The sequence below is a fragment of the Papio anubis genome, chromosome 12, assembly GCF_008728515.1.
Source record: "Papio anubis isolate 15944 chromosome 12, Panubis1.0, whole genome shotgun sequence".
In the NCBI taxonomy this organism is placed as follows: domain Eukaryota; kingdom Metazoa; phylum Chordata; class Mammalia; order Primates; family Cercopithecidae; genus Papio; species Papio anubis.
This window is the reverse complement of record NC_044987.1, coordinates 39,929,715-39,949,373: the sequence shown is the minus strand read 5'-3', so window position 1 is coordinate 39,949,373 and position 19,659 is coordinate 39,929,715. Positions and strand designations below refer to the sequence as shown.

General features: G+C 36.9%; 2 protein-coding genes across 13 annotated transcripts in view; one reads left to right on the top strand and one right to left on the bottom strand.

Moving 5' to 3' along the window:
* The window catches only part of MRE11 (MRE11 homolog, double strand break repair nuclease), a 78,801-nt gene extending 73,482 nt beyond the window's left edge, over positions 1–5,319 (bottom strand). For 7 of the 10 annotated variants that reach the window (XM_009187125.3, XM_009187126.3, XM_021926446.2 and 4 more), the window contains exons 1-3: positions 5,100–5,299; positions 4,199–4,323; positions 2,216–2,348 (exon numbers count right to left, since the gene is read on the bottom strand). In XM_009187125.3, coding sequence (XP_009185389.1) covers positions 2,216–2,348; positions 4,199–4,218 — 153 coding nt within the window. In that variant the 5' untranslated portion in view covers positions 4,219–4,323; positions 5,100–5,299. Of the gene's footprint in view, positions 1–2,215; positions 2,349–4,198; positions 4,324–5,099 lie in introns of those variants that run through there. The other 3 variants (XM_003910557.4, XM_021926447.2, XM_021926453.2) reach the window with 2 other exon arrangements.
* Positions 5,320–5,344: 25 nt separating this feature from the next.
* ANKRD49 (ankyrin repeat domain 49) lies at positions 5,345–11,329 on the top strand. 3 transcript variants are annotated; one of them, XM_003910559.5, is made up of 3 exons: positions 5,345–5,451; positions 8,351–8,696; positions 9,811–11,329. In XM_003910559.5, the coding sequence occupies exons 2-3, from the start codon at positions 8,439–8,441 to the stop codon at positions 10,270–10,272; spliced, it is 720 nt and encodes a 239-aa protein (XP_003910608.1). In that variant the 5' UTR covers positions 5,345–5,451; positions 8,351–8,438; the 3' UTR covers positions 10,273–11,329. The 3 variants fall into 3 exon arrangements, with proteins under 3 accessions (XP_003910608.1, XP_009185382.1, XP_009185384.1); XM_009187118.2 differs by having other exon boundaries at positions 5,445–5,586; XM_009187120.4 differs by lacking the exon at positions 5,345–5,451 and adding an exon at positions 5,509–5,527.
* Positions 11,330–19,659: the final 8,330 nt, after the last annotated feature.

The following is a 19,659-nucleotide window of genomic DNA, read 5'->3' as shown; positions in this document are numbered from 1 at the left end:
CCCTGAACCTAAAATGAAAGAATCCAGCCATTGCCTCACTTAATTAAGAAACTTAAAATATGTATACCCACTGCTTTCTGATTCTTTCTAAGCACTAAGATATAGCATGAACAAACAAAAGATTTTCACTCTCATGGAGTTTTCCTTCTAGTGAAGACAACAGATAAAAAATAAGTAAATAATTCAATAAATTATTTCGGATAGTGGTATTAAAAATACGCTATGAAAAAAATAAAGCAGAGAAATGTGATAAAAGAGTGCTTGAAAGTATCAGGGAAGACATCTCCAAAAATGTAAGACTTGAACTCTCAGAAGTAGGCCCCGCCAAGATCAATGTGCTCCAAGCAGAAAGAACTAGATATGTAAGGGCCTCAGAGTAGAACGTGCCGGTGTGGATGTAGCACTGTAAATCAGGCAGAGAGTAGTAGCAGATGAAGTTTCATGGCAGGGGTAAAGATAGAGTCGAACCTTGTAGTTTGAATTTTATACTAGATTCAATGGAATGACACTTGGAAAATTTTAGGCAACAGAGTGCCATGATCTGATTTATTATTTTAAAAGTTCACTTTGGCTGCTATGCTGAGTAGATGTATGCTGAGTAGATGCAGCAAAAAAGAATGGAAGCAGAAAGATGGAAGGGGACCTCCTGCAGGCCATGTGAAACATGATCAAGCTTTGGACTAAGTTTATTAGCGTGAAGAGAGTAGTAGAGAGGCACCATATATATTTGGGAGGAAGAAATAAGGACCTAGCAGATAAACTGAAGAGAACTCTGCAGAAAAGTCAAGATTGGAGGTGTTAATTTGCAAGTCAACTTTTATGTTTATTCTCCAACTCTCTCCTGGGCTGATGTGTTAACTGCCTGCTGAAATTTTTCCCTGATTGTCCCATTGCAGTCTCCAACTCTAAATGTCTAAATCAGAAATTGTCACCTTCCCACATAAAGAAGTACCTCTTTCCTATCTACCTATTTCTATTTTTGGTACAACTATTCACCCAAACTCCACACATTTCAGAGTCACTGTCATCCCCTTTGCCCTTATCCCCACACCCTACAACTAACCAAAGTACACGAATCTTCTTTTTGCAGTATCTGTTGCATTCACTTCCTCTTTCCCATCCCTAAGGTCAACACTTCAAAAAACTGGTCTCTAATTCATGGTATTATACTCTGCTGCCAGACGACTTTCTATTGAACTGGGTACAAATTTCTCAATCTGATATTTGAAGTCCTCATTAATGTAGCTCAAATCTTTACTTTTAGTCTCTCAGCATGCTTGCTAACTATGACCTGCTGGTGAGCCAAATCGACTACAGGGCCCCTAACATACCTTATACTGTCTTACCTGTGTCTTCACTCCTGCTTCACATGGATGTACATTCTCTATGCTCCCCACTGGCCAAAACTCTACCCTTCCCCCAAAGCCCAAGTTAAACACAACCTTTTTCATTAAGCTCATCTTGCTATTTTTTTTTCTTTTTTTGAGATGGAGTCTTGCTCTGTTCCCTGGGCTGGAGTGCAGTGATGTGATCTCGGCTCACTGCAACCTCTGCTCCCAGGTTCACGCGATTCTCCTGCCTCAGCCTCCCAGGTAGCTGGCACTACAGGCGCTCACCACCACGCCCGGCTAATTTTTTTTGTATTTTTAGTAGAGATGGGGTTTCACCGTGTTAGCCAAGATGGTCTCGATCTCCTGACCTCGTGTTCCGCCTGCCTCGGCCTCCCAAAGTGCTGGGATTACAGGCATGAGCCACCGTGCCCAGCCCTCATCTTGCTATAATCTAAATGTGATCTTTTCTGCCTCTAAACTCACAGGAAATGCTACTTAGAATTTCCTTAGGGCTCCTATCACATACAACCTTGCATCTGAGGATTGTGGATATATGTCTTTCACACTAGTTTTCTTCTGTGTCCACTGAAAGCAGAAGTTTTGACAGTCACCTTACATTTCAAGTAGACACTGCCACAGGATCCTGCATTCAGTAAACACCCCAAAAAATTTGTAAAATTTAACAGACTATGTACAAAAGTAGCTCCTACTTGAATTTAAGACACAAAGCACACAAAATCAACTTTGAGCTTTTAGTATATTGATACTCAAGCAGGCAAGGTAAGCACCTGAGCTTATAAAACAAATCTGTAATTTTAGAAGGAAAAATAATTTGTTGACCAAGGGAATACGGTAGAAAGTGCACAAATATAAACCACACTCACTTCATTTCCCTGGGCAAGTCTTAAAATTTCATCGAGTGTTACAAACGTATCGTTTCCTCTGACTGCATCTTTCTCCATAAATCCAAGATGAATATCTGTTGCAACTAAGATTTTAAATGTGTTTTCATCATCACTATATTAAGAAAGAAAAAACATTTAATATATTAATAATTCATTAAAAGGATATTCAAACAAATTGAGACTGAAACTTATAAAATAAATAATAACAGTTATGGAGTAAAATCTTTTTTTCAGCCTTAGAGTTCATCTGAAAATCTGAAGTATTCAACATATATTAACATTAGTTTTCCTAACCACTAGTTCAATATAGAACAAATGTACATAAATCTTTACAAGGTTCTATAACTGCTTCAAAAATTTACAATCTTGTTATAACCAGTTTTACAAACTCATGTAACCCATGCCCGAAAGTTTGCTTGTTTTCCTCTTCTTAGAAAACCAAAGAGGTTTTGACACCTATATCTAAACTTGTTATTTACCTGACTTTGTACTCTTCCAAGAAAATCAAAGTTAATTTTAAAAGCCTTCCTCTAAATTTATAAGTCAATTTTATACTAATACGCTAATAACTTACATTCAGGCCCCTGAAGACACTTGCTTGACTCTACTCTCTACAGAGTTAGATTTCGTTAAAAAAGTTGGCCAAGTAACAAAACAGAATCGTTTCAATTTGAATTTGGTAATATTCAAAGCTACTTTAATGTGAAGTAGCAATGTAATAGTTATTACATTGCTACTTACACTAAAGTTACACTAAACTTTAATTGCATAAAATACTTTTATTTCTATGATCTCATCTCAACCCTCATAGATGAAGAGTCAGGCATTATTATCTCTGACAAATGAGAAGGCTAAACCCAGAGAAATTAACTGTTTTATCACATAACTAGTGACAGAAACGGGACTAAAACCCATGATGAAAACTCAGGCTATTTTTAATAAACCACAATGAATTTTTAAAAAAAATCTCTGCATATATCTCCAAAATTCAAATCTTTACAAATAAAAGATATTTCCAGAAACGATTCCTCTTCAAAAACTTCAAAAATGATATGCACACAGTTCTGACAGCTATCTCCAAAAAGGTAGGTCAGAATACTTTTCAAATCACAATACTACACGTTTCTGTAGCAATTTATGAAGTATTTTCACATGAATTCTCTCATTTAAGCCTCAAAATTAATCTGAGAAAGGTATAATTATTCCAGTTTTACAAATGGCAAAATTGAGGCAAGGCTCAGAGAACTGCTGACTGGCCCAAGATCACACAGCTAGTAGCGTCCAAGGACTTGAAACTAGGATAAAAGACTACAAGTTTAAAGTCTTTCCTACATAACTTTTTTTTATGATCTCGGCTCACTGCAAACTCCACCTCTTGGGTTCAGGTGATTCTCCTGCCTCGGTCTCCTGAGTAGCTGGGATTACAGGCATGCGCCACCGTGCCTGGCTAATTTTGTATTTTCAGTAGAGACAGGGTTTCATCATGTTGGTCAGGCTGGTCTCGAACTCCCGACCTCAGATGATCCCGCCAGCCTCAGCCTCCCAAAGTGCACATAACTTTTATAGTCCTTTTATTTATTCCCATTTCATTCAAATTCATTTCCAGCTTATTTAATACTAGAGGATTTACTCTAAAAATCTTAAACAGAACTGCACTGACTAATAAGAATTTGTCAGGAAAATTGAATAACTTCAATAATTTAAGACAAAGCCTAAGAACATAAACTTAATACTATATCAATAGATCAAATTACAGCAAGACTCCAATCTATCGCTGCATATTAGTTTCTAAACAGATAAATATTAAAAACATTCCAAATATCCTTTTTGATGACTAGTATTTCTGTTCATAAGCAGGTTCTTTATTTACTGCTTATTAAATAAGTTTTATTTTATTGTGATCACAGTCGACGAGCTTTAGAAACCCAAAATAACAAGGGATTCCAGAAGTCTGGTGCTTACAGTGCATCTGCAGTACTCATTTTTAAGGTCAGTCAAGCTCCTCTGGGACCAGGTTCTTCTCCAAGAACCCCTCGGTACTGTACTCAAATGTCAGAAAATGCACTCGATTCCAAATTCTAGAAATTCTAAAAACAAAATTACATTATAAAACACATTTTTTTAAAAGCCTGCACGTATTTAACCAACATGATTTACGCTGCACAAGGTACAGACGTCTTAAGCAGACTGGCAAATCTAGAAGTCTCATTTTCATCTAAACACCCATTATACTTTAATTTTTTTAATGAACTAAGCATAGAAATAATACATCTCCAGTGCCATCCTAATTTCACCAGGATGATTAAACTCCTATTTTCCTTTCCCGTGCTCTTATGGGAAATTAATGTATGCTAAACAAATGGGCAAAAAGGATCACATATGGTTGTGGTTCAACACACAAACAACTCTAGATGTGCAGATATTTTTAAGTTGCAGGCATAGGTTACTCTGGAGAACGGAGGCAATCCTGTATTTCCTGCTCAAACACACGATTTGTTTTTTTTAAAGGACCTGGCTAGTTTGGAAAAGGGAAGGGACCCGCGTTTAAAGCGAGTGCAAATAAACAAACACGTGGTCTGCGGAGGAACATCTTTAGGCACCAGCAGGATGACTGAAAACAGCCAGGTTTGGGGAAGAGTGGCTGCCACCGCGAGACAACCCCCACCACATCTGGAGCTCCAGATTCCGTTGGGATTCCAAGCCTCAACACGCCCTCACCGCCCGGCGCCTGGAAATTAGAACGCGGAGCCCGCCAGGACCCCTCCCCGGCCCACTCGGCCCGTTCTTTCCGAGGTTCCAGTTAACTCTGGGCTTCAGCCTGGGAACCTGCAGAAACAGGAGACGAATGCGATTCCTAAATTACCCCACTCCTGGACTCTTCAAAGCCCCACAATAGGGACCTGAGGCTGTCTTCTTTCCAGGAAGAAAGGGCAAGATCCGTGAGAAGAAAACAACACGGTCCAAACTTGCCTCTGAGAACCCACAGGGCCGTAAACCTGAATTCCGCGGGAGAGAACGGCGTCCGTTTCTCTCGCGACACTTCATGGGAAACGTAGACGCTTCAAGTCTAGTTCGGTTCTCATTGGCTATCGCACGCCGTGAAGGGGCGGGGAAAGTAGCGGCGAGGCCCCGCCCTCACGCAGGAGCCAATCTTGAGCTGCCGAGGAGACAAACCCGGAAGTGAGATGCAAGGCGGCGATTTTCCCTTCTGTCAGGTGGGTAGTTACTCCCTGTCCCGGACCGCGCTTTCTGGTGGACCCGCGCCATCTAAGAACTCCTGAGCCAGTGCGGGTGGGTAGCCTGTGGACACAGGCCGAGCCCTGCAGGTCAGGCCGCGTCCTGGTCCCCAGGTAGGGCTGAAGCCGCTTCTCCGCTCTTGGCTATTTAGAAGGCCTCAGGCGGAGCTCGCGGGATTGTGAGTTCCCGGCCCGTGGCAGAGTGTCGAAGCTGGATCCCCTCTCCCTCCCTCCCACTCGCCAGACTCTCTACAGGTGTCACCCATAGGTCCTTGAGTTCAGCACAGCTGCATTGCTTTGTGCTGATAACAGTAAGATGTATAGTGCAGCGAAAAATAATGTGGAACTTTTGAATTAGAACGTCTGCCCTTTCAGTTCCACTGAAGGGTCCTTGATCTAGGGCAAGTTGTTTTATCTATCTGAACCTCCTTCATCTGTAAGGTTTATATTCCCCCCCACCCCCATCACTGAGTTGTTTGTAAGGAGTTGACATAGTTCGGATCTCTCTCAAAATAGGATATGCCCTTTAAGTTAGGAAACGTACCCTGATATTCCTGATGGAATATCAGGAATGTCATCATCAAGTAATCAGTTTTGTTTTTTAACTGTGAATCGGGTAGATGCGCCTAGGTTTGGCTTTTTAAACTAAATATACCAGTAAAATTTTATATATAATTTGTTGTATCTGAATCTGTAAACTCAAAATTTATATAAAGGGAGTTTTTATTAAAAGGAAAAGCATGTTGAGGAAGAGGATAAGATCTGTGGTATAAGGTTACTATATTTGATATAGTTACAAGTGAACTTTTATTTTTTAGCCTCTGTTAAGTGTTTAATGAATTGATGTATGGTCACTTTTGTGTTGCAAGGTTCAGGAATTAGTTTGAGAATCAAAGAAAAAGTGGAAACTCCAGGAGAATTAATAAAACACAAAGCGATTCTGATTGGGTGTCTCTGATTCCAAGGGTAACTGAAAAGCCGGATTGACCTTAGGAACACTTTAGTAAAATTCTTACATTTTACAATAAAGTAACAGGTCCAGAAAAGTTACTGGATGTGAGTAATAGATTTAAACTTGAGTTTAGTGCTATTGCCACTAGTAATAAAATTTAATACCACATTAAGATTGTATACTGTTAAACTTGTGAGATTAGGTACCAGAAATCAGTATCTTGGGGGTATGCCTAACTCTGGAACTTCTCAGAATCCCTTCCAGGCAAAATCAAGCTACAAGACTTTAATTAAATATAATGCTACACATACTTAATGCCTTCTATAGACAAGTAGGAGATAAATATAAGTTAAATGTGGTCATTATCTTTAAACTTATAATCTTTTAAGGGGCAAAAACAAGAACAAAGTTAGTGGTGAAATACAATGTAGCACCAAAAAAAGTAGAAAGCAGAAAGTGATCTAAATGAGAGGATCAAGAAAGAATGGAAGAGATAACATCTGAGAAGAGCCTCGAAAGACTGATAAGATTTCGACAAATAGAGTTGGGAGGCTGGGAACTGGTATTTTTAAACTATCTATTGGTTATTCTCCTTTTCTGTAATTGATTACGGTTTATATGCTGTGTAACTCTTTAAGCTGATACTGGTTTATAAATTAATATGGCGGCTTAACAGAATAAACATCAGTTCCTTCAGGAAGCCTTCTTTAATCCCTTAGAACTAGGGGAATTATGAACTTCCTGTATACTCATGGTTTCTAGATAAGGTCTTGTAGTAGTACTTATCATGTTGTCTTTGCCAGTCACATGACGTCTTTGCCAGTCGCCTACACTAGAGTAAGCTTCCTGAGGATCTTGCTCATTATTGAATCCCAGTACCCAGAAATTGACACATACCAGACATTCTATTCATATTAGTTGAATGAAGGAATGAATGGCAGCCAAAATTCAGTTGAAAACAAGGACCCAACTAAGAACTATAGTTGCCTATCAATAAATAGGACTACTTTTTAAAGCAGTGAATTTTCCTAGGCCTGAAATTATCAAAGTAGACATAGGATAATTAGCGTAGATGTTGTGATAAAGATATCTGCTCCAATGAGAGATTGGGACAGATGTCCTTTTGGGGGCTAACATCTTCAAGAATCCCTGATTCTTCTAAGTAGTTTTTTTAGGAATTAGAAGTTTTTATTTCTGCTCTATATTATCTGTGTGTCTAGTTTATAAAAATCTTGAATGCACCTTCTTCATTGTATTAGTTATACTTCAAAACCTTCAAGCATTCATCACTCTTAGCATAATACCATCATACCTAAACCAGTAGATTAAAAATAATAGTTATGGCCGGGCGCGGTGGCTCAAGCCTGTAATCCCAGCACTTTGGGAGGCCAAGACGGGTGGATCACGAGGTCAGGAGATCAAGACCATCCTGGCTAACACGGTGAAACCCCATCTCTACTAAAAAATACAAAAAACCAGCCGGGCGAGGTGGCGGGCGCCTGTAGTCCCAGCTACTCGGGAGGCTGAGGCAGGAGAATGGTGTGAACCCGCTGGGCGGAGCTTCCAGTGAGCTGAGATCCGGCCACTGCAGTCCAGCCTGGGCGACAGAGCGAGACCCTGTCTCAAAAATATATATATATAATATAATAATAATAATAGTTATACAATAATATAGTTGACTTAGAAGAAAACAACAAAAGTAAGAAGCATTAGACCACTAAAGATCATCTGTGATCTAATAGTGGTCTAATGCTTCTTTCTTTTGTTGTTTTCTGTCAGCACCGGTATTTAGTGTATGTAAGGAATACCATAAGAAAAACAAGAGTTTACACAGGGTTTAATTGTATATGTTTGCGAGACTTATCTATGCAGTTGATAAAGCCTGAATTATTGTTTTACTAATAACTTTTGTACTTGTGTTTTCAGGTCTTGATGAATAAAGCAGTCATAATTTATCTCTAGGAAGATTATACCCTGGCATTTGAAATGCTTTTTATTTAGAATAGTAGTAAAAATGGAAAAAGAAAAAGGAAATGATGATGGAATACCAGACCAAGAGAATTCCTTGGATTTTTCTGAACACTTTAACCAACTTGAATTGTTGGAAACACATGGACACCTTATTCCTACTGGTACTCAAAGTCTTTGGGTAGGCAATTCTGATGAAGATGAGGAGCAAGATGACAAAAATGAAGAGTGGTATCGATTGCAAGAAAAAAAAATGGAAAAAGACCCAAGCAAATTGCTTCTTTGGGCTGCTGAAAAAAATCGGGTAAAAAAAAAAAAAATTACAGAAGGAAGTGTGACAGTAGGAATAGCACTGGGTTCAAGCCAGAAGGCCTGCCTTTCCTATTATGGCCATCATACCTATCTCTTGATTGTGAGGACCAAATGAGACAATGTACATGAAAGCACATATTAAGCTGCAAAGTGTCATGCTAGGTATTATTTGGGGGTTTAAGGATAATTATCTAGAAAGATAGCAAGCAATCATCTATATTTTAAAATCATTTATATAAAGTCATTAGGATCATTTAGGAAAGAGGATGGAAACTAACATTTATTAAATACTAACTATACCAGGTACTTTATTACATTATTTAATCCTCATGTATCTCTATAAGTAATATTCTTCTCTTTTATAGAGTAAGAAATTGAGATTCAGGAATATTAATTTGCCCAGGATCATCCAAGTGGAATGAACATCAAAAGCCTATTCCCTCTGCTTGGCCACTTCCACCTAATTTTACTAAGTTTCCCCATGTCTGTTTTAGTAAACTAATAACTAAAAGGGTCTTGCATTTTAAATAGCTTTTTAACCCAAGAGCATGCCACATTTAACCAGAGGCCCATAGAACAAACTAAAAATTACAACCTAAAAGGATGTTTCTAAGGTTGTATTGAGAAGGAATTGAGCTCTTAAATCCCTAGAATTCCTTATTAATACTTTATTCTTTTGTTAAAAGTTTTATTTTTAAAAGTTTCATATAGTGTATATATTGGTGTGATAATCCAATAGAAAAATCAAGCAGTTATGTTTTCTTCACAGATAACATATAAAATATTAAATACAATTAAAACCTATGATATTCATTGGACTGAAGCTTTTATGCAATGAACCTTAGTTGGACCAGGAGTAAGGGTATGGTTTGATATTCAGAGAATCTCATTCTTAGAAGCAACAAAGTATAGTTAACACTAACTTGTTCATTCTCAAACCAGTAGTCCTCTCCTCCCAAAAAAGAGATCTTAAATTATTTTCATTTTAAAGTCATCTACTAACAAGTTTTTTTTCAACTTAATTAAATCTAACACCACAAGACAATTTTGTTTTGGTTATTGTTTTGGTTTGAGTTGAGTTGAAAGATTTCCATTTTTCTTCTCAGCTAACTACAGTGCGGAGACTACTTTCTGAAAAGGCCACTCATGTGAACACTAGGGATGAAGATGAGTATACCCCTCTTCATCGCGCAGCCTACAGTGGACACTTAGATATTGTCCGGGAGCTCATTGCACAGGGGGCGGACGTTCATGCAGTGACTGTGGATGGCTGGACGCCCCTGCACAGTGCTTGTAAGTGGAATAATACCAGAGTGGCTTCTTTCTTACTGCAGCATGATGCAGATATCAATGCCCAAACAAAAGGCCTCTTGACCCCCTTGCATCTTGCTGCTGGAAACAGAGACAGCAAGGATACCCTAGAACTCCTCTTGATGAACCGTTACGTCAAACCAGGGCTGAAAAACAACCTGGAAGAAACTGCATTTGATATTGCCAGGAGGACAAGTATCTATCACTACCTCTTTGAAATTGTGGAAGGCTGTACAAATTCTTCACCTCAGTCTTAACAATTCTAGTAATTTTCTTAAGTTTCTAAGTACCAGTGCCTCCTTTGTGTGAGATGTAAAGTATTCCCATAATCAAAGTTGACGTCAAACATCTTACTACAAAAATTCAGTGATATTCATTATAACATTCTTCCAAGTGAATTGCCTGACTTTGATGTCAGAATGTATTTAAAAGTAATTTGCATACATATTTAATGATTTCTGTGGAGTTTGTGATTTTTTATCAGAAATAATTTTAATGTGTGTATACTTAAAAACTTGACACGGGTTGTACAGAAACTGATATTTTTGGTGCTGATCCAAGAGAAATGTATTTTTAAATATCCCACATCCTGGATCTTTGTTGAGTACTTAGTATATTGACATATATTTTTATAAGGTGAGGTAACTCAGAACTTAATTTAGAAGTCTTAAATATTCTGATACAATTTAGCTGTCTTCTCTACCTTACCATAGCCAGTTGCTTTCACTTTAAACTAGAGCAAGTAATGTATTAGTGGCTTGCATCTTCATAAGTTAAAGAAAAAAACAGCAAAAAACCTAGATCTTTGTCTTTTAGAACACAGACCATTTTCAGGAAAGCAGTTAGCTAGGTGTTTAATTCATGAATATTGTATACTGCCTCCCCTACCACAATTTACACAATCCTGTGGATAGTCCTACCTCACCCTGGTCAACCTACATGATCCTTATGCTAATGGCAAATCACGATGACCTTGTAGACATGCACACAACTATACCTTTGTCCAAGAGATCATAATATATCTGCTATCCAACTGGTTTTACATGCCTAATCCTACTGATTGGGGCACTGCTCATATAGTCTCAAGTTCACAGGAAATGTTGATTTTCTAAGGTCCTCATTTTTACAAACTATACAAAGCCTAAGTGACAGGGGAAAAGGAATTAGTCTAAGAGTAAGGGGATGATTATTATATTGAGGCTAAAACCACAAAGTGGCTCAGGCTTAAAAAAAAAAACAAAAAACACTGTGGATAATGACAAAAAGCATAAGTAAAAATATTTGAGAAAAATAAAGTACAAGTTTTGAACAACACAAAAGGCATGAATTCATTTTTTACCTGTGTATGTCTTTCTTGGATCCAGAACATTATTCATCCAGCGTGCACTTAGTTATTTAATATTTACTCGCTCAGTTTCTCCAGCAGCAATTTTGCATTGTGTACCTAGCCCCACTGTGATTGTTCCCAAAGTTTTGTCTTCTCAACATGAGAACACTCTAGGGGAAGAGAACTAAACCAATTGCTCTTTACTTCAGTTAAATTTTTTAAATGTCCACCAAGGCTTATCTCTTTCAAGCCATCCTATGTAACCCAATCACCCTAGACTAAGTAATAATGTTATTTAATGAAATATTAAATATTTATTTTTGGTTAGAACTTATTAGATGATCTCAGAAAAGTCAGAGATAATATATGAACTGAATCATCGTGACAACAGGCTCTTGAGAGTTAGTGCTTTAGTTTATGTTGTGATCTCTGCCTAGGGGAGATGCTTTGTGGCAGAAAGAGGTTGCTTTCTGTTTGATCTGGCCTAAGTTAGTGACACCAAATGACAGGTACAGCTGACAGGCAGTGATGATAGAATAAGACCTTATTTATCCAAGCAGACTGCTGAATGAGGCTGCTTAGCCTGAAAGTCACAGAGCTGATGGCTCCTTTCTCATTTGAGAATGGATTGCACCCATGATTCCGTGTAAACTTTCCATTTAAGTATGAAGCCAAAGAAGTCTTGTTTCCAATAAGGACCTAAGATGTGTCTACTCCCTTGTTTTCAGACCTCAACACTCACTGATGCTAGAGAGCAAATTCTACATATAAGACAAATCCCACCCCTGAGGGCAGAATTTGGATTGTCTGCTTCATTTATACTTTCCAGAACATTTACTAGACTGCTCTGTCCACAGAAGGCAGTTACTAATTGTGCTTTGAAAGGATTACTTCTACTTTCCAGTGTAGGCAGGCTAAATAGCTCAGTTTGCAAACAGAATTTTCTCTAATCTTGAAAAGCCTGTACGAAGACTTATTAAAAAATAAAATCTGAGTTTTTCATAACTAAGGGTTTAATTTTGATTAACCTATGCTTGAGGAAGAGATAATTTTTGTGAATGTTCAAGGTTCATATCATAATTCTTAGGCCTAAAGTGGAACTAGTTGGCTTTGCTTTTATGAATCTTAAATATGCTTTTCCAGGGAGCCTTCCAACCCACAGCCTACCACAGTGGTGGGATTTAAAGTCTTTATACTATAATATGAAGACATTTATTTTTGTTATTTGACATCTATTATGTTATCTAACACTATGCTGGAAAATCATGATCAAAAGAAGCCCAGAGACTATTCTGAGATTTATGTCCTATACCAAAATGAAATCTCTGGATCAACTCTTGATTCCTGATCAACACATGTACCATCTTGACCCTGCCTGCATTGGCTCTAGGAATTTATGCAACTGCCTGCAAAATAAGATCACCAAATCCTTGATGATGTCTTTCCTATAATTTGTTTATCATAAGATGCTCCAGTCCATCTGTAGGGTTGCTAGATGACCACTCAATTTGTTCAATATGAAATGCTTTCTCTAAAGGATATTTAAGGTCTATGCTTATTAAGTTCAGAAGAGAGTAAACCAAGAAGGATTAAGTGTAGCTGATTGATGTTTTAAATTCCTGGAAATTTCCCTTTGAAACTCCAAAATTTTACTTCTTAGAACCTAAATGGAAATGATCTAAATCAGTGCCAACACATAGAAACATGTGGGCCACGTATGTAATTTTATGTTTTTAGCATGACTATTGTAGATACCTCATATAAGAGAACTCATGCAATAAGGAGAGAATTGCATTTTATGGAACACAAACATAGATAAGCAAAAATCTTAGAAGTTGAAAATCATAAGAGCCATATTAAAACAAACACAGGTAAAATTAATTATATGTATATATATTAGGATAATACATCCAAAATATGAGAGATATATTTTAAAATTATTGAGATTTTTTTTTATAGTAAATCTTCAAAATACAGGGTGTATTTTAAAGCACATCTGAATTTAGACTAGTCACATTTCAAGTTCTCAGCCATGTTTGTCTAATGGCTAGTCCATTGAAAGCACAGATCTACATGCCTGAGTCATTCCCTGGAGGCAAAGAAGGATGGTTACACAGAGCATTACACTGACTGAGACAAACTGAGTGCAAATCCTCAGTGCCACCTGTGGGTGACTTTGGACAAAAAAAAAAAAACCTCAATTTTCTCATATGTAAATCAGGGATAATGTCTATCTTGTTGTAGGCTAGTTTGTTATTTAAATGTAAAAATCATATGGTGTAATTTACTTTGTCAATTTCTTTAATACTTTAAAAATAAATTTCAATATGAAATACATTGAAATCATACTGTTTAAAAAAAAAAAGCTACATGTGTTTATCAATGTCCTCCAGTCATCTTTTATGTAATGCATGAATGAAATCATCTGATCTTTATGAACGTTCTTATATATATAAGATGTGGTACACCAAACCTCTGTGACAATAGCTAACAACTGAGTGCTCACTGTAGGCCAACTATGCTGTATGTGCATCGCGTGTGTGATACCATGTGAGCCTCACAACAACTATCTGAGATACATATCATTGTACAAAAGGAAATCAGGCTTATGGAACTTACACGGATTGCCCATTGTCATGCTATGTGCGCATGATGGAGGTTTGTCTATCTGATTCTACCACCTTTCCTCTTCGCCACACACTAGTATTTGACATGTATTTGTGAAGTTGATTAAAGAATGCATCATTTGGTGCATGTGTAGTGTATTTTCTTACGTTCCCAGAGAGCTCATGTTCAAATATCACAACTTTTTACCTGTGGTGTTTTTAAATATTATCTATATACCACCAGTTAGTCTGTCAATCATAATAACCAAAATTCCATTTTCTTAAATATTATTTTTATGTAGTTTATTTACAGTAGGGTTTGAGGACATAAAAATTACTATCAGGAGCAAAAGCAACTGCATTTTCTTTTAAAGGTGCAGTTTATATTTTTTGAATTTAGTTACTTATATCTACTTTTAAATACGCTTGCCATTTATCCACATATAAAGTATATGTTGTGTATAGGCTATAACTAAATTTATTTAATTTTTTTTAATTTTTCTTTTTTTTCTTTTTGAGACAGACTCACTGTTGCCCAGGCTAGAGTGCACTGGCACAATCTCGGCTCACTGCAACCTCTGCCTTCTAGGTTCCAGTGATTCTCATGCCTCAGCTTCCCAAGTAGCTGGGATTACAGGCGTGCGCTACCATGCCCAGCTAATTTTTTGTGTTTTTAGTAGAGACCAGGTTTCACTATGTTGGCCAGGCTGGTCTCGAACTCCCGGCCTCAAGTAATCTGCTGGCCTCGACCTCCCAAAGTGCTGGGATTACAGGCGTGAGCCACCATGCTTGGCCACTAAATCTATTAATTTTATTCCCCTTCCATGTAGGATTCCATACATGTGTGCAAATTTCTTGTTTTGTTACTGTGTGAAGAACACTTAACATGAAATCTGCCCTCTTAAAATTTTAGTGCATAGTATTTTTTTTAATCTATAAGCACAATGCTTATAGATCTCTAGAATTACAGAGATTCTAGATTGTACAGCAGATCTCTAGAAATTACTCATCTCATATAACTAAAATTTTATACTCATTGAATAGCTACTCCCCATTTTCCCTTGCCCCAGATCCTGGCAGCCACCATTCTACTTTCTGTTTCTAGGAGCATGACTTTTTTAGACACCTCATATAAGAGGACTCATGCAACAAGGAGAGAATTGCATTTTATGGCACACAAACATAGATAAGCAAAAATCCTAGTAGTTGAAAACCCTAAGAGCCAAAGCAATATTTAAAAAAAAACAGGCTCATACCTGTAATTCCAACACTTTGGGAGGCCGAGGTGGGCAGATCATGAGATCAGGAGATCAAGACCATCCTGGCCAACATGGTGAAACCCCATCTCTACTGAAAATACAAAAAAAATTAGCTGGGCATGGTGGCACACCCCTGTAGTCCCAGCTACTCAGGAGGCTGAGGCAGGAGAATTGCTTTTGCTTGAATCCAGGAGGTGGAGGCTGCAGTGAACCAAGATCACGCCACTGCACTCCAGCCTGGGCAACAGAGTGAGACTCCGTGTCAAAAAAAAGAAAAAGAAAACGTTAAAATCAGGATTTTTACAACCTGATTTTAAGACTAGCTATGAAACAACAGTATTGAGACAGCGTAGTATTGGTGGATGGACATGTGGATCCATAGGAAAGAATACAGTCTAGAAATAAATTCAGATATAGATGATCAATTAATTTTTGACAAAGGTGTCAAGGAATTCAATGGGACGTTCTCTTAAACAAATGGTGCTGGAACAACTGAATATCTTCTTGGAAAATACATGAACTCATTTATAGGCAGAAAGCAGTTCAGTGGTTTCTTGGTCACAGGGACAGAGGTTGGACTACAAAAGGGCAGAGAGAACCTTTTGGAGGTGATGGAAATACGCCATAGTTTGATTGTGGTAATGATTTTACAGGTGTACACAACTGTCAAAGTCACTGGGTTTTAAAGAGTAATATAGGGTTTTTGTACATAAATTATATTTTTATGAAGTTGATTTTTAAAAATAGGTATCCAGAAATGACTAATTTTATTCTTTTATTATTTTCCATGGCAAGCATAAGATGAACTCATCCTCAAATTCTAGGGATATATCTTCAGGGGGGGCCTGTTATTTAAAAAAATACATTTCACCAATTCACTGGAATTTTAAAATTCCAAGTAACACATCCTTTATAATCAGAAGGTGCAATTTCTCCATTAAATGACAGAATGGGAAACAAAATAATTGCTTTAAAATAATTAGTCCATTTGGCAGGATTCAAGAAATTTGAAAAGATAGCTAGTTACTATATAAGAAGGATTTGGTTGGCTTTTAGTTTAAATCAGGACTGTTAGAACCTAAAAGAGGATACCAAAGTGGTTTTAGCATCTACTTTTCCAAACAAAAACGATAGCATTCAACGTCCCATTGTTTATTACTATATAAGAAGGATTTGGCTGGCTTTTAATTTAAATCAGGACTGTTAGAACCTAGAAGAGGCTACCAAAGTGGTTTTAGCATCTACTTTTCTGAAGAAAAACGGTAGCATTCAACATTCCATTGTTTATTCGGTTGTGCTGTAAGACAAACTGAGATGATTTCTTGAGACCTGTTTTAGATATATAGAATTAAGCACAAGTAACATGAAGTAACCTATTTACTCTGGTAATATACTAAAACTTTTTATTTCTTTAAGACTTCATTTTTTACATGAATGTGTAACTTTTTATAAGAAAACTTTAGTCTTGGGTTTTGTCTCCATCTAGTGGTCATGTTGGTCTTTTCCATTTACAGTCAGTCTTGGGTTAATGATGCATCGCCTATACTGACAGTGATCTCATGAAATTATAATGGAGCTAAACATTTCCTATCACCTAGTGATGTTGTAGCTGTCATTAGGTCATAGCACAACACATTACTCACATGTTTGAGGTGATGCTAAATGTAAACCTACTGCACTGCCAGTCATGTTTACATACAACTATATACAGTACACAACACTGGATAATGATAATAAACAACTATGTTACCGGTTTATGAATTTACTATAATATACTTCTGGTCATTATTTTATGGTATTCTTCCACTTATTAAAAAAAGTGAACCATAAAACAGTTTCAGGCAGGTCCTTCAGGGGGTATTCCAGAAGAAGGCATTATTACCATAGGAGATGACATAGGAGTAACTCCATGAGTGTTATTGCCCCTGAACACCTGCCAGAGGACAAGATGTGGAGGGAGAAGACAGTGATCATGATGACCCTCTGTTGGCCTAGACTAAGTATGTGTTTGTGCCTTTGTTTTTAACAAAAAAGTTTAAAAAGTAAAAAAATATATAAATAATGCATATTGAAAATACAAAAAAGCTCATAGAATGAGGCTATAAAGAAAAAAATAGTTTTGCATAGCTATACAAGGTGTTTGCATTTTAAGCTAAGTGTTATTACAAGAGTTAAAATGTTTTTTAAAATTAAAAGTTTATAAAGTAAAAAAAGTACAGTAAGCTAAGGGTAATTTATTATTGAAGAAAGAAAAATATGTTTGCATAAATTTAGTGCAGCCTAAGTCAATAGTGTTGATAAAGTCTATAGTAGTGTTCGGTACTATCTTAGGCCATCACATTTGCCCACCACTCACTAACCCACTCAGAGAAACACCAAGTTCTTCAAGCTCCATTTAGGAAGTACACACTCTACAGGTATACCTTTTAAAGTCAACTATACCATGTTTTTACTGTACCTTCTCTATGTTTAGATTTCTTAAGATACACAAATACTTTCCTTGTGTTACAATTGCCTACATATGCAGTATAGTAACATGTTCTACAGGTTTGTAGCCTAGGAGCAATAAGCTATACCAAGTAGCCTAGGTGTGTAGTAGGCTACGCCACCTAGGTTTGTGTGAGTGCATTCTGATATTTGAACAAGGATGAAATTGCCTAGTAACACATTTCATTAAGTGACGCATGACTGTAATTGAAATTTTTAAAGGATAAGCCAACTATCCTGGGGATTTTTCATTCTGTTTTTGTTGTTCATTTTTAGTTTTTTTGGTAAGAATTGAAAAACTATTGAGTACTATGCTTATTACCTGGGTGATGACATAATTTGTACACCAAACTCCTGCAACATGTAATTTTCCTATACAGCAAATGTGCCCCTGAACCTAAAAAAAAGTTAAAAAGAGAAAAATGGAAACCACAGTTCATACCTAAAACAGTACCTTTCATACTTATTTGTATCAGTAACTTCTTTCAAGAGAATATGCATTGGTATATAATTGAAGACACACATATAACGATTGGAAATAAAAAAAAATCAAAAGCCATTTAGAAGGAGAAAGAAGGAAATAAACCACCTAAATCAATATAGTTACTAAAATTGATAGATTATCTTTAAGGTTTTTGGTAATGAAGAAAAAAGAGGAAGACAGTAATTGCTTTTTTTGTTTGTTTGTTTGTTTGTTTGTTTTTGAGACAGGGTCTTGCTCTATCACCAAGGCTAGAGTACAGTGGTGCGATCATGACTCACTGCAGCCTTGAACTCCTGGACTCAACTGATCCTCCAGCCTCTGCCTTCTGCGTAGCTAAGACTACAGGGCAAGCCACCACGCCCAGCTAATTTTTTAATTTTTCTTTTATAGAGACAGAGTCTTGCTATGTTGACCAGGCTGGTTTTAAACTCCTGGCCTCAAGCAATCCTCCTGCCTTGGCCTCCAAAGGTGCTGGGATTATAGGTGTGAGCCATGGTACCCAGCCTTTCTTTATGTTTGTTTTGTGCATATTTTTTAATTTGATCAAATAAACCACATTTTTATGAGTAAAAATATTTTTAGACATTTTTTCTAAATAAAATATTCTTAATTTTTGTATAATTTTGTAGAACTATAGCATACACAAAGTAAAATTCAGAAATCTTCGTGAATTCTTCAAAGTGAATAGGGTTATGTAACTATCACCCAGCTCAAGATCTAGAACATAATCAGCACCTCCAACAGCTACTTTGTGCTTCTGCTCAGTGTTCCCTCAAAGGTAACTACAATCTAACTTTTATTTCCATCATTTAGTTTTGCCTACATAAATATAGTAACTTACGTATATTTTTGCATTTGGTTTATTTCACTCAACATTACGTCTATGAAATTTCTCCATTTCTGCATGTAGTAGGGTTTTGTTCTTTTTATTGATGTATTCTGTTATACGAATATGTAATAATTTATATATACATGATATTGTTAACTTTTGGTGGGATTTTGCATTGTTTCCAGTTTGGGGATTTTATGAATAGTGCTGCCATAAACACTCTAGTACATGGTTTTGGTGTACGTACTATACCTTTCAGTGCATATCTAGTAAAGCCTGCTGAGCCACAGGATGTACTTATATTCCACTTTAGTAAAAACTGCCAAAACACTTCTGCAAAGTAGTTGTACCAATTTACACTCTTAGCAGGAAATGAGAGTTCCGATTGCTCCACATGCCCATGGCTCTTGTTACTGCCAGGTTTGTTGATTTTCATTTCTTTTTTTTTAAATAGCCATTCTAGTGGGCCTGTAGTATTAGCTCACTGTAGTTTAATTTGCATTATCCTGGTGACCAATGATGTGAAGCAATGTTTTTATGTGTGCTGACTGACCACTTGGATCTCCTCTTTCATGAAGTGCTTCATCTTTCTCCATTTTCTTTATGGGATGTGTCATTTCTTATTTTTACAAGTTCTTTATATATTCTCAAT

Coding starts and splice junctions, on each gene's coding strand:
- ANKRD49 (XM_003910559.5), top strand. CDS start 8,439: ATGGAAAAAGAAAAAGGAAATGATGATGGAATACCAGACCAAGAGAAT. Junction 8,697..9,810: donor GGGCTGCTGAAAAAAATCGG/GTAAAAAAAAAA, acceptor TTTTCTTCTCAG/CTAACTACAGTGCGGAGACT.